The 14,911-nt window shown below is 34.8% G+C and overlaps 2 protein-coding genes across 2 annotated transcripts in view; both read right to left on the reverse strand.

Annotated features, from left to right (window-relative positions):
* MIK (pfkB-like carbohydrate kinase family protein) overlaps nt 1-14,911 on the reverse strand; it is a 34,507-nt gene that overhangs the window by 7,504 nt on the left and 12,092 nt on the right. The window lies entirely within an intron of this gene.
* On the reverse strand, nt 9,635-11,825 carry LOC105960136 (uncharacterized). The gene is made up of 3 exons (XM_012984312.2): nt 11,599-11,825; nt 10,512-10,810; nt 9,635-10,390 (listed from the first exon to the last, which is right to left on the reverse strand). The coding sequence occupies exons 1-3, from the start codon at nt 11,777-11,779 to the stop codon at nt 9,650-9,652; spliced, it is 1,221 nt and encodes a 406-aa protein (XP_012839766.2). The 5' UTR covers nt 11,780-11,825; the 3' UTR covers nt 9,635-9,649.

Genomic DNA, 14,911 nt, shown 5'->3' on the forward strand with positions numbered 1-14,911 from the left:
CAATTTTTTTTATCAGATTCTTTTACGCACGCCGCCGAACGTTAATCGTAATTGTACTGTCATTAACAGTAATTGTACTGTCGTTGACAGTACAATCACTGTCGACCACATCAATATTATTATTTTGACTTTTCATATTTTGTTCAAATATGTTGACAAGTAAACATAATAATATTACTGTCGTTGACGATAAAATTACTGTAAACACAATAATATTACAGTCAACCACATCAATATTACAAAAAAATATTACCTTTTTATTTTTTTCAATTTTTTGAACGATTAACGTGATAATATTACTGTATTCTATTGTAATATTACTGTAAACACAATAATATTACCATGGTTAACGGTAATATAACTTTCATTACAGTAATATTGTCAACCACATCAATATTAATTTTTTTTATCTTTTTATTATGTTTGCCTTTGTTGAAAGGTCAACATATTAATATTACTCTATTACACAATAATAATGATTTTTGTTGTGTTAATATTACTGTGCTAGAAATAATATAGCAATATTACTGTAATATAGTTAATATTACTGCGTTAAACAGTAATATAGTTAATATGACTGTCAACCACAGTAATGTTAGCCAATAAATGTCAAAAGAAAAAAAAAAGTTTTCAAAAAAAAAAAAAAATAGTCAACGCTGCCGGAGACCGGCGTTGACAGCCGATCAGTGGCGGCAGAAGGAAAAAAAATCAAAAAAACGAAACGCCGAAAACTGAATAGAGCTTTTCTCTTGACAAAAAAAAAATGGAAAGAATTAACGAAGTGTTATACGGTTGGATTTAACTAATGTTGAGTCAGCTATCCGGAGCTTTGACGACTTAGTGGAAACAAATTAAAAGGAAAAAGAAAACAAAGATAAAGGAAAAAAAAGGAATGTCAAATGTCAACTAATGTTGAAGTTAACTCATTCTAAGTCAGCTAACCGAAGCTCCGACGGTCTAGTATAGCAAAAAAAATGAAAAAAAAAAAGAAAAAAGGAAAATGAAAAATGGAATGTCAACTAATGTTGAAGTTAACTAATGCTGGTCAGCTAACCGGAGCTACGACGACCCGCCGCCGGAAAAAAAAAATAAAGAATTACAAAACAAATAAAGATAAAAGGAAAAAAAAAATGAATGTCAACAAATTGAAGTTAACTAATGCTGAGTTAGCTAACCAGAGCTCTGACAACCCGTCGTCGGAAAAAAAAAAAAAAAAGAAAAAAAAATGAATGTCAACTAATTGAAGTTAACTAATGTTGAATCAGCTAATCGATGTTCCGACGATCCGCCGCCAGAGTAAAAAAAAAAAAAAAGTTAAAAGGAAAAAAAATGAATGTAAACTAATTGAAGTTAACTATAATGTTGGTCAGCTCACCGGTGTTCCTACCACCCAAGCCACAGCTGGAAAGGAAAAAAAATTATTTTTTTTTAAATAAATAAATATAAATAATAATAATCAAAATAAAATAAGATAAAATAAACCCTAATTATTGTTTGAAATGGTAAAAAAGGTGTAAGCTAATTATTTAGATATATAGCAAATGAAACTTAGAGCTAATATGTTTTGCTTATAAATTTAAAAAGGGTTGGGCTTATCCCACATTATGTAAGTTAGTGAGGGGTCTATCTAAACTAACACCTTATTCTTAATATGAAATTAAAATTAAATTTTCTTTTTCTTAATTAATTTTAGGGCGAATTTGACACAGATCGATAAATCCAAGTTTCACTACAAATTAGCTCATCCTTAACTTTCAATTCAAATAAATCCACTAAAATATTAATTCCCCTACATGTTTCTATTTGAGACAAGCCAAACCCACCCTCATCCCATCCCGCCCGCCCACCAGGCTGGCCCGGTCCAGTCTGGTCGACCCGGTCAGACCAGACCCAGTTATATTATTTTATTTTATTTTTTTTAGAAAAAAATAAATGAATTTTTTTTTTCCGGCGGCGAGTCGTCTGATCTCCAGTTAGCTAACTTAGCATTAAATTTAAACAATCTACTTTTTTTTTTCTATTATATTTTTCTTTTAATTTTTATTCGGTGATGGACTGTCGGAGCTCTGATTAGTTGACTCAACATTAGTTAACCTCAACATTAGTTGACATATTTTTTTTTTTTTTTCTGGCGGCGGGTCGTTAGATCTCCAGTTAATTAGCTCACTAAGCATTAGTTAACTTTAGATAAACTCAAATATTAATATTAAAACTGTCGGGTGCCAGCTAATGCCTAGTCGCCTAATCCCATCCCTAAATTCCCACTGCTGGAAAAAAAAAAGACTTAAAAGGACAAATTAAAAAAAAAATGATCGGATATTAGTTAATGCAAAGTGAATTAATGCACCAGCTAATCAGAGCTTCGACATCCCGTTGCCAGAAAAAAAAAAAATAAATAAATAAAAAAGTTAGACGTGAGCTAATAATGTTGAAGTCAACTAATACATAGTTTGCTAATGCAAGTCAACTAATCGGAGCTCCGATGACCCGTCGCCAAAAAAGAAATTAAAAAAAAAAAGAAAAAAGAAAAAAAATGCTATGTCAACTAATGTTGAAGTTAACTAATGTTGAGTCAGGTAGCCGAAGCTCCGACGAACAGCCGCTGGAAAGCAAAAAAAGATGTCAACTAATGTTAAAGTTAACTAATGTTGAAGTTAACTAACATTGAGTCAGCTCACCGGAGCTCCGACGACCCACCTCTGAAACAAATTAAAAGGAAAAAATAAACAGATAAAAGAAAAAAAAAAATGAATGTCAAATGTCAACTTATGCAGAGTCAGCTAACCGGAACTCCAACGACCCGCCACCAGGAAAAAAAAATTAAGAAAAAAAGAAAAGAGACAAAAAAAATGGAATGTCAACTAATGTTGAAGTTAACTAATGTTCAGTCTGCTAACGCGAGCTTTGACGATCCGCATCTGGAAAAAAAAAATAAAAAAAGAAAAAAAAAATGAATGTCAACTAATTGAAGTTAACTAATTATGAGTCAACTTACCGGGGCTCCGACCACCTAAATAAATAAATTTTAAATTATTTTTTTCAAATAAAAATAATAATAATAATCAAAATAAAATAAGATAAAAAAAACTCTAATTAGGGTTTGAAAGGGTAAAAAGGGTATAAGCTGATTATTTGAATTTATATCAAATGAAACTTAAAACTAATGGATTGTACTAAAAAACATAAAAAGGCTTGGCTTATCCCGCATTATGTAAGTTAGTGAGGGGCTATCTCAAATAAACACTAAACTTTACAATGTTTGCCTCACTGTATTGTTTTTTAATCAAACTCAGTAGTATGGTTATTCATAAAAAATGAGTATGAACTGAAAACTTCGAATCCATTTTGATATTGAATTTGAGCTAAAGATAACGTGGGGTTTAAGGTAGTGAAGTTTAATGTGTTGATTGTGCATGTGTATGTGCTGAAAATGTGTGAATGTGTGGGTGCTGATTGTGCATGGTGTGTGTGCCGTGTGTGGTTGTGTGTTTATGTGTGTGAATTTGGGATTTTTTTCCCAAATCATAAATGTGTGGTAAATTGTGATATTTGTGTGATTTGTGGCACTTGATTGATATTTGTGATGTCATGTGTGGGTTATAGCATTATTTCGAAAAGTTGCATTAAATGATTTTTATTTGAAAGATTAATGGAATATCGGGTAATAAACAACTCGGATATAGTGGGCCGGTATCCAACTAGGATGATGTGTGTAGTGGTTTGATTCCACTTAGTGAAAACGGGCTCGTAACAGGTTTATTATCCGGTACAGAAATTAATCTTTCACGGATCCGATAAACCGAAAAATGTGTTTTTCATGATTTTCACCAAAAGGGCATTTTAGTCATTTTGCATAATTACGTGATTTTGTTAAATGATGTATTTTCGTGAGATATGTGATTTGACCGATTGCCTTGTGTTGTGTGCGGAACGAGGGTAAGAACGGGTATACAATATTATATATTATATATAACGTATTTCCAAAGTTCGATAATACTCGGATTTCTTACTGAGCTTTATAGCTCATATAGATGTCTTTTAATTGCAGGTAGTAGTAATCCTCAACCGGGATGGATCGAGTAGTGGATCGAGGTCTTGCCCGGAGTTTTGGAAGACGTACGAGGACCTATGAACGATGCTAGACTTTTGGTTATTTTCTTTTGGTGGTGTAATCCTAAACCGTAACATTTCTCTTTTCGTACTTTTGAACTCATTTTCGTTATGAATCGTACTTAATTCCTACTTTAATATAGAAGTTTCGTAATTTGCTATTTTCATGCCTTCGTTAGAAACCTTCGAATTATTCACCAAAATAACCTTTCAAAACTTTGATTTCTTCTCGAAGCAAAAATCGATAGTGAGAATGTAGCACTCGAATAAAGAACCTCCCCTCGAAACTTATTTCCAAACGAAGCTTTTATTCGGTTAAAACAACCTAAGAAAGTTTTCAAAAATGCAAAGTCTTAATAATTGCATTTTCACCCCATTCCAATGTTTCAAAAATTACAAAGAGATCCTTTGCTTCCGCTAGTTTAATAAATATTCCGATAAACCGGTTCGATTTATCGCCCGTCTAATGTATATATGGACTATATGCATATGCATATATGTTATATATAGTATTATTTTGATTGAGCTAGCATGCATAAATGGAAATCATAATAAGTAAATAACACACATAAAAGATACAGGTAGAAATGTAAATCTCACTTCATTTACACTTAAAAAAACATGAATTATTACGGATAAAAGATACAGGTAGAAATGTAAATCTCACTTCATTTACACTTAAAAAAAACATGAATTGTTACTGTTCAACAACAACTGACTCAAGTGATCGATGATCTCTTCGATTTTGGATTATGAACACTCAAAACTTATAAATGTCGTCTTTTCGGCGACCGCATGGGCAGCTTCGCCCACTGATTTGTCAAAAATATTAGTGCAACTTCCTGCACGTTAGTTGAACATGAGTAGTCATGTTTGTAGCTGGTTTATTATTTATTTTATTTACCAAGTCAATTTGTTAGTGGTAAACATGGGAAATTAGTTAGAGAGATTTTAGGAGGTGGTTAGCTTTATTGTTAAGTAGGATTTGCTTAGAGTTTTTTTATTATTTTAAGTACTGCACGGTATTTTCATTTTTAAAAGTGCAAGAAGCAGACTTTACTCTCTCTTCAAATAAATCATTTTCCATTCCATTTGTTTTCTTAATTTTCCATTATATAGCTTTCTTCTTTTTGTTTTATGGTATCAGAGCTGGGTAAGACCAGACATTGTTTTCAATCTTCTTGTCTATCAAGTTTGTCTTGTTGGAGAAGTTTGAAAGGGTGAAACGAAAGCTTAGGTGTTGCAACAATGGAGATGGCGAATGGGGGAAACACTCAGTACGGGATGGAGAAACTTGTAGGGAATAACTACAAGTATTGGAGAATGTGTATGGAGGCGTATCTTCAAGGTCAGGATTTGTGGGAATTAGTTGCCGGCGTTGATGCAACAATTCCTACAGATGTTCCTGAGAATGTCGAATCGCGACGAAAATGGAAGATCAAGTGCGGAAAGGCTCTCTTTGCATTGAGGACATCTATCAGCAAAGAGTTAATCGACCATGTTCGTGATGTGAGTTCTCCAAAAGAGGTTTGGGAAACACTTGAAAGGTTGTTTACCAAAAAGAATACAGCAAGATTGCAATTTTTGGAGAATGAGTTGGCTATTTTGAAGCAAGGTACCATGTCAATTTCTGAATATTTCTTACGAGTCAAAAATATTTGTGCTGAAATTTCAGAAATAGACGATAGCGAGAAAATTAGTGAAGCACGGTTGCGTCGATATCTTATTCGTGGATTAAAGAAGGAGTACGGGCCTTTTATTACTTCTATTCAAGGTTGGGCGACTCAACCTCCGGTGGAAGAATTGGAGAATTTGCTCTCAAACCAAGAAGCTTTAGCCAAACAAATGGCAAAGAGCTTTGAACCTGATCCTGTTCTTTTCTCGAAAGGGAAACCACACAAGAAAAACACATGGGGTGGATTCAAGAACAAAGAGGAAGATTCAAACGCGGAAAAAGCTAATGGGGCGGAGAAAGGTGGTAATCCACAGAGTAAGACACCTATTAAATGTTATAGGTGTGGAAAGATTGGGCATATTAAAAGATATTGCCGTGTGAAGATGTCGAAAGCCAATGTTGCGTGCACAAATGAAGAAAATGAACAACTCAAATGGGAGCATTGTTTTTCCGTTGAAGCAATTCAAGAAAAACCTGCTCAAGTGATTGCCAATGCCGAAGAGGAGTGGATCGTCGATTCCGGCTGCTCTCACCACGTTACCGGAAATGATACTTTGTTCTCGGAAACTCGTGAACACCATGAGGAGCGAGTTATTATTACTGCGGATAACTCAACCTATCCAGTAGCCAAGGAAGGTGTTGTGATTATAGATGTTGCTGGAGACGAAATAACTAATTGTGTCAAGTTGCACGATGTTTATCATGTTCCAGGCTTGACGAAAAATCTAGTTTCGGTACCTCAAATTACTGATACTGGAAAATATGTTTTATTTGGTCCGAAAGATGTGAAAATATTGGATAATGTGAAGAATATATCGGCTGATATTATTCTTATTGGAAAGAAGAAAGGCTCTTTGTTCGTTATGTCGGCTGGTGAAGCTTATGTGAAGAAAACAAGCCAAACCGAAAATGCGGCAATTTGGCATGCTCGGTTGGGCCATATAGGCTATCAAATGTTGCAGCAAATTTCTTCTAAGAAATTGATAAATGGTGTGCCGATTTTGAAGAGTGTACGTGAAGATGTGATTTGTCAAGGTTGTCAATATGGCAAATCTCATCGTCTTCCTTTCCAAAGATCAACGAGTCGTCGATCTGCATCATTTGAACTAGTTCATACAGATTTGATGGGGCCAACAAGAACATCAAGCTATAGCGGACATCGATATGTTATGGTGTTGGTGGATGATCACTCAAGGTTCACTTGGGTGAAATTTTTAAAAGAAAAGAGTGAAGCATTATCCAAGTTTATGGAATTTAAGGAAGCTGTTCAAAGGGATTTTGGAAAGAAGATCGGGTGTTTGCGGAGTGACAACGGCGGGGAATTTATGTCAGATGATTTCTTTCAATTTTGCAACGACAATGGCATTCTTCGTCAAATGACTTGTCCAGACACTCCGCAGCAGAACGGAATTGCCGAAAGGAAGCTTGCCCATCTTGTTTCGGTGTGTCTTTCTTGGTTACATGACAAGAGTCTTCCACGGGAGCTTTGGGCAGAGGCTGTTCAATGTGCAGCTCATGTAATAAACAGGCTTCCTCCATGGCCAGGTACACAAAAATCTCCTTTTGAGATTTTATACGCTGAAAAGCCAAACGTTAATTATTTTCGGGTATTCGGTTCTACTTGTTATGTTCATATTGCTAAATCTAGTAGAACTAAACTTGACCCGAAGGCAAAGAAATGTGTATTTGTTGGTTATGACTCTTATAGGAAGGGTTGGAGATGCATGGATCCACTTACAAAGAAATCTACTACTTCTAGAGATGTAGTGTTTGATGAAATATCCTCTTTACTTCATGTTCAAAAGCCTGTTGCGAAAAATGTTACTCTTGATGGTGATGAAGAATATTCGGAGCCTTTATTTCCTGTAGTTAATGGGCAGACACCCATTAATGGTGAAGTGGAAAATGAAATCCCAACTTCTCAAGAGAGTAATGAAGTAGAAGAGGATGGTAGAGATCAACAAGTGATCAGAAGATCGACAAGAGAGACACGTCAACCGAATTATCTCAATGATTATGAGGTACAACTTAATCATTGCACAATTACCTCTTGTTTCTTTACTGGAGCATTCAATGCCGAAGAACCAACGAGATATGAAGAAGCAAAGGGCTGTCCCAACTGGGAAAGAGCTATGCTGGAAGAGTTTGAAGCTCTAGACAAAAACGAGACATGGGAGTTGGTGCCCAAACCAGAAAATTGCGAGCCGGTCACTTGCAAATGGGTTTTTCGAATAAAGAAAAAAACCAGACGGGACGATTGATAGGTTTAAAGCTCGTCTAGTTGCTCGTGGTTTTTCGCAAAGCTATGGAATAGACTACGAGGAGACTTTCAGCCCGGTTGCGAAAATGGTAACAGTGAGGTCCATTTTTTCGCTTGCTGCATTTAAAGATTGGAAATTGTGGCAACTTGACGTAAAGAATGCATTTTTATACGGAGAGTTGGATTGTGAAGTATTTATGGAACAACCTCAAGGATTTGTTTCTAAACAATTTCCAGACCATGTTTGTCGTCTGAGGAAAGCACTTTACGGCTTAAAACAAGCGCCGCGGGCCTGGTACGGTAAAGTTGCTCAATATCTCATCTTTTGTGGTTTTAAACTTTCAGATTCAGATTCTAGTTTATTCATCAAATTAGAATCAAATATACATGTGTTGGTGTTATTATATGTTGACGATATGATCATTACCGGAGATAATGAATCTGAAATTTCGAATTTAAGGAATAATTTATCTCTTCGTTTTGAAATGAAAAATTTGGGAGAGATTGGATGTTTTCTTGGCTTGGAAGTTGAAAGATCAGATGAAGGGTACTTTGTATGTCAAAGAGGATATGCAAAAGCCTTATTAGAACGTTTTAACATGGGGGAGTCGAGAGAAAAGGCTACTCCTATGGAGCCGAACCTCAAGTTGAAGAAAGAAGAAGGGAAGCTACTGAAGGATGCTAGAAAATTTAGACAACTTGTCGGAAGCTTGATTTACTTGACTATCACAAGGCCGGAGATTTCATATGCTGTGAGTGTGGTCTCTCGATTTATGCAGAATCCAAGGAGTCCTCATTTGGATGCAGCAAAAAGAATATTGCACTATGTGAAAGGGTCTCTTGAATACGGTCTTTTGTATAAAAGATCTGAAAATTTTTTGCTAAGCGGATTTTCGGACGCAGATTGGGCCGGAGATATAAATGATTGTCGTTCGACTTCGGGGTATTGCTTTAATGTTGGTTCAGCCGTGATCTCTTGGTGTAGCAAGAAGCAAGAAATTGTTGCATTGTCCAGTACTGAATCCGAGTACATCGCCGCAACTATGGCTACACAAGAATGCATTTGGCTAAAAGAATTGATAAAAGACATGATGGGAAAAGTTCACTATGCTGTGCAAATCAAATGTGACAATGAAAGTACTATCAAGCTTGCATCGAATCCAGTTTTTCATGCTCGAACAAAGCACATTGCAATTCGATATCACTTTGTTCGTGAGAAGGCTTTGAGTCAAGAGATTGAGCTAACAAGTATTCGTACAAATGAGCAGGTGGCTGATATATTTACGAAGGCTTTGCCGAAGCCTAAGTTTTTGGTTTTTCGGAATCTTCTCGGAGTTGTTGATCGGAAGCTTGCACTAAGGGGGAGTGTCAAAAATATTAGTGCAACTTCCTGCACGTTAGTTGAACATGAGTAGTCATGTTTGTAGCTGGTTTATTATTTATTTTATTTACCAAGTCAATTTGTTAGTGGTAAACATGGGAAATTAGTTAGAGAGATTTTAGGAGGTGGTTAGCTTTATTGTTAAGTAGGATTTGCTTAGAGTTTTTTTATTATTTTAAGTACTGCACGGTATTTTCATTTTTAAAAGTGCAAGAAGCAGACTTTACTCTCTCTTCAAATAAATCATTTTCCATTCCATTTGTTTTCTTAATTTTCCATTATATAGCTTTCTTCTTTTTGTTTTATGATTTGCCTGAGCTTCTTTCTCTTCAGCATCAGAAACGATACTCCAAAACGGCCACTGATTTGCCTTTGCCTGAGCTTCTCCATCATCATAAAAAACGCTACTCCAAAACACATGATCGTTTGCAAATTCCTTGGCTGAATCTTCTGACGGCAAATCAGCCGCCTCTCTTGCGGGTTCTTTTCCTTCTTCAATCGGTAATCCCTCCAATATACTACTCCAATATAATGCCAAATCCGACGGCAACTCGCCCTCTGGTGCTGGTGCTGGTGCTGGTGCAAATAGATATTCTGGCACATGAATGTCGAAATCGGGAAGTAGATTCTCTGGTGGTGGTGCTGGTGCAAGTAGATTTTCTGACTGCACACGAATGTCGAAATCGGGAAGTAGATTCTCTGGTGGTGGTGCTGGTGCAAGTACATTTTCTGACTGCACACGAATGTCGAAATCGGGAAGTAGATTCTCTGGTGCTGGTGCTGGTGCAAGTAGATTTTCTGACTGCACACGAATGTCGAAATCGGGAAGTAGATTTTCTGGTGCTGGTGCTGGTGCAACTAATTGTTGAACTTCTTGATCAAATTGGCGGCCGTGTGCAGCGACTGCTTTTTTATCCAATTTCGTAGCTCTCTTATGAATACGGCACAACGCCCAATCGTCAAACTGCAAATTTCAAATAAATAAAAAAGAAAGTTAATGATCAATAATCAAATCATTACACACACATGCATGGTTTAATTTCATATATATATATATATATATATATATATATACACACACGTACCTTCGTGTCGTTTCTGTCCCTTTTGTTTCGAGAAGGTTGTTGATTATTAGTAGCAGCAATAAATTCGTGCATAATCCAATCAGTCTTAATTGACCTATTTGGATGTAATCCTTCCCAGAAATTCAAAGACCTCTTTGATCCAATAGTGACACCATCAATATTTTTAATAGGTGTATCTGCTCCGCTAGCCCTCCAGTGTCCATTGTTGGCCGTCCGATCGGGCCTCGATCCGTTCGGGTTCTTTTTATTCCTCAATGTGAAAAAGTACCATTCATTATCTCCAAGTGTTGGATATTCACCTATATATATATACACACACATGGGTTAATTTTCACGTTCAATATATTTGCATCTAGAAATTCAATTAATCAAACCCTAGACCAGAACATGCCCATATTTCAAGATTTTAAACTTTTTCCTCCGCAATATTTGCATTTTTTAATAATCTACGTTGTTATCTCTAACTTCAAAGAGTTCTGATAAGTTGAAATACTATATTTTATTTTATTATATTTAAAAATATGTTACATATATTTACTTGTTCAATAATATTTATATGACTATTAAAAAAAAAAAAAGTGGGGGATTTGCCTTGAACCCCGTAAACTTTTGGTTTACCTTAATTTCGTCAAGATTTAAGTCGTTTTTCTAAAAAAGTCTTAACCCCTAATAAAAAAATCTTGTTCAATCGTGTTAATTAGAATGAATTTATGTGATATTATACAATACAAATAGGGTTCTATTTTCAAGAATTCTTAAAACTCGCCTAGGAACCCTAATTTATCAGGAATGATATATCCTGCTTAGACGAAGTTCAGGGTACATATTTACACGAAGATCATTAGTTAAACCCTAACGCAACTAGATCTGATCATAAAAACAAAGCAAAAAATTACTAATAAATAAATAAATATATATAAAAGAAAGGAGATCATGCATGCATGCATGTGAAATATACGTAACTAACAAAACCCTAGGCGAAGATCGTTGAGTAAACCCTAACTCATCAACATAATCATAAAATGAAAACAAGAAGGAAAAAGTAAAGAAATATCGATCTAGCTAGTAATGAAGTTAAAGAACAAACCTGAATAAGTATCAAGATTATATTTGTAAAAATCGACAACTCTGATATCGTCGATGGGGATCGGCTGATTGTTGATCTTCTTGACCAAGTACTCAGTGATTAGCTCTTCATCCTTTGGTGCAAATCGATAACCTGGTGGATATTGGTACGCAGATGCATAATCTTGATGATTATTCTCCATACTCTCTCTCTCTCTCTCTCTCTCTCTCTCTCTCTCTCTCTCTCTTAATTACTTACGAATAAGCACTGTACGTTCATGGTGTTATATATATATATATAGATAGATAGATAGATGTAGTCATGTAGATTACGTGATGTTTTGTTTTTATTGGATTCTAATAGATAAATGGCTCATTCGGTTACCTATATTGGATTAGATTGGATTAGATGAGATTGGATTAATTCCCATGATTTAGTTCTATTAAATTTGTTAAATTCAATTATTATATATGAATTGTCTATAAAACCACTCAGTTTAAAATAATACAATCTGATTTTAAGGATAAAATTGTTTTTTTTTCTTATTTAATCACCCCTATTAAATTAAGCGCAAATGACAAATAGACCCATGACAAGGACACTTAATTAGAGGGACATCCAACTTTTTTGTCTTTCAAATAAATCCAGCTCATTCAAACTTATTTGCAAATAAGGAAAATCCTTTTATGTATACCAAAATTACCCCCAATTCATTGAAACCCAATTCAACTCCAATTTCATGATTTATACCCCAATTTAGCCCAATTTCATCAATTAACCAATTTTAACCATAATTTTAATTTTGACCCCAATTTTGACCAGCCACCACCAGAGACCGCCGGTCGCCGCCGTTGACTTTTTTTTTTTTTTTTTCTGAAAACCTTTTTTTTTCGGTAGGTCAACTGCCTTTGACCGCCGGGTCTCCGGCGTTGACTTTTTTTTCTTATTTTGTTTTTTTTTTTTAATATTTTGATTAATATTACTGTTTTGGCTGCTAAATTACTCTCATTTCTATATTACTGTCTTGGCCGTCACTAACCACCCGAAATTCCGCGCTCATAAATGCAAAAAAATATAGAAATAAACCAGAACATATAAAAATGAATGAAATTTACATCAAAATATAGATCCCGACGAGAGGAATCTAACGGTGGGTAAAATTCCGACTGGCGAAAAACAAATTACACCCCTGGTAACACCAACGCCGTCGAAATACGCCGACTAAAAAAATTGAAGAAACAGATCCATCCTTCCAAACTGAATGAAATAACCACCAAGAGAAAGAGCTCTACGAGAGGAATCCAACGATAGTTGAACCATCGAATTCCGACCACCGGAGAGAGAGTTATGACTCCGGAAAGCAATATCGCCGGTTAGAGACCTCGGGGGGGGGGGGGGGGGGGGGGGGATGACGATTACGATCTGGGAATTGAGAGAGAAAGATAGAGACCGATATGGGTTGGCTAGGGTTTAAAACTGATTTAAAAGGGTATTCTGAGTATTTCAGGGTGGGCTAGGGGGTATGTCAAATTATTATCCAAATGAAGAGGGTTTGCACTAGGAATAAACAACATTGTAGTTAGTTATATATTCGAAATGAGGGGGGTCTCTAAAATAATCTCTAATAATTGATAGGTAAACTTAGGTGAAAAACTCACAATCTTTATACTAATTTTATTGGAGCTATTAGTGAGAACCCCCTATAACATTATTTTAATAAGGATGGGTTCAGCTCATTTTCCTTTATTAGTGAGAGACCCATCATTTCTTTATTTTCAAATTTACCCTCTAACTATTATCTATACATTATTCACTAGTTTGATGTATTTTTTTAATTTTTAATTTTAATTTTAATTTTTGATTTTTTTATTTGTTTCTTCTTTACAAAATAATAAAAAAATGTATTTTTTTTTATTTTTTTAATATTTTTCTTTAAATATTATATTTTACTATATTTTTATTTTTATTTTTCAGTTAAACAACTATATTTCAATAAAACAAGTGTTATTAGAAACAACTGTTATTAAAACAACTAGCATTTTTTCCCCGTGCGATGCACATGATATTATTTCAAATGTGGAAAAAATAATCAATTTAATACAAAATAAGAAAATATCGTAAACTAACATAGTAAAATTTAATAATATAGTATTTTCATATTTTATTTAACATTGGTTTTTTTAAATATGACATATTAAGATTTAATATCCAAATATATAGATTAAGATTTAAAAATTTGTATTTCTATCTTTATCTCTTAAGATTGAGATATATTGATGAAAAATCGGAGATTCATAATTGTTAAAAATTATAGTTAGAAATTAGTAGAGAAAAAAATATTCAAAATAAATAATTACAGAAATACCATTAGGGTTTTTTAGGGTTGACCAACGTTTCTTTCTTTTATATATAAGATTGGTATTAAAATAACTATACGTTAGTTTGACTATTTATTAAATTAATTATATATTACATTATTTTTATTGTAAGATTAACTAATTATTTAATGAAAGTATCTCCAACAACTATTTATTAAATTAACTATATTCAAACCAACTTAAAGGGAAAATTACAGTTTATGTCCCTAAACTTTACCACTAAAATGATTTATGTCCTCAAACATTTCAATCCACGAAATATGTCCTCAAACTTGTCACTTTTGATCACTTTATGTTCTGCCATTAACGTCGGCAGCTAACTTCGACGGAAATAGTGCGCGTGGCTCACGTGACGTCTATGTGGCCGTTAAATGTCCAGCTATACAACACCCAGTGCCTACTTGGTCGACGAAACGTGATGTGGAGCGATACGTCATTCTCGTCCCCTATTTCTATTCTAAAATCCCTAATTCTCCATGTCCCCAATGAACCCGTAAATCCAATCCCTAAAACCCCATTTTGAATCCTTCAATTGAGGTGAAATTCGAAAATAGCAGAATCGTCTGTGAATCCATGGCCATTTTTCGTGGCGTTTTACCAGCAAAATAGTCCAATAAACAAATGTCGAATGTTTCCTCGATTTCACTTTCATCTTCGGGCTGAAATATCATGTCTTCTTCCACTTCGTTGGGGAAGTAGGGGAGCTGGAATCCATTCTTGGGCACTCTATTCTTGGCGAAAAAAGAATTATATGCAGCTTTGACAGGTGTTGCATGTTTTTTTTTTCGGAATTGGTTCAGACATTTTGTCGAACACCTTCTGGGCAGGTTATGAATATGCTGAGCTGGGTAGAATTTGTGTCATCTTCACCATCCTTGTGCTCGCTTCATCGAGACCACAAGGGGCACAAGCATCAGCAGGCGAAAAATCACACGAACCCAACGTTCTAGAGACGG

Source organism: Erythranthe guttata, chromosome 14 (genome assembly GCF_056151865.1).
Source record: "Erythranthe guttata isolate IM_541 chromosome 14, IM_541, whole genome shotgun sequence".
In the NCBI taxonomy this organism is placed as follows: Eukaryota; Viridiplantae; Streptophyta; class Magnoliopsida; order Lamiales; family Phrymaceae; genus Erythranthe; species Erythranthe guttata.

Bases quoted from the DNA above. Each gene is read 5' to 3' on its own strand.
- LOC105960136 (XM_012984312.2), bottom strand. From the start codon at position 11,779: ATGGAGAATAATCATCAAGATTATGCATCTGCGTACCAATATCCACCA. The intron at 10,811-11,598 runs GTTTGTTCTTTA...ATATATATATAG, and splicing joins TAATCTTGATACTTATTCAG to GTGAATATCCAACACTTGGA. The intron at 10,391-10,511 runs GTACGTGTGTGT...TGAAATTTGCAG, and splicing joins GGGACAGAAACGACACGAAG to TTTGACGATTGGGCGTTGTG.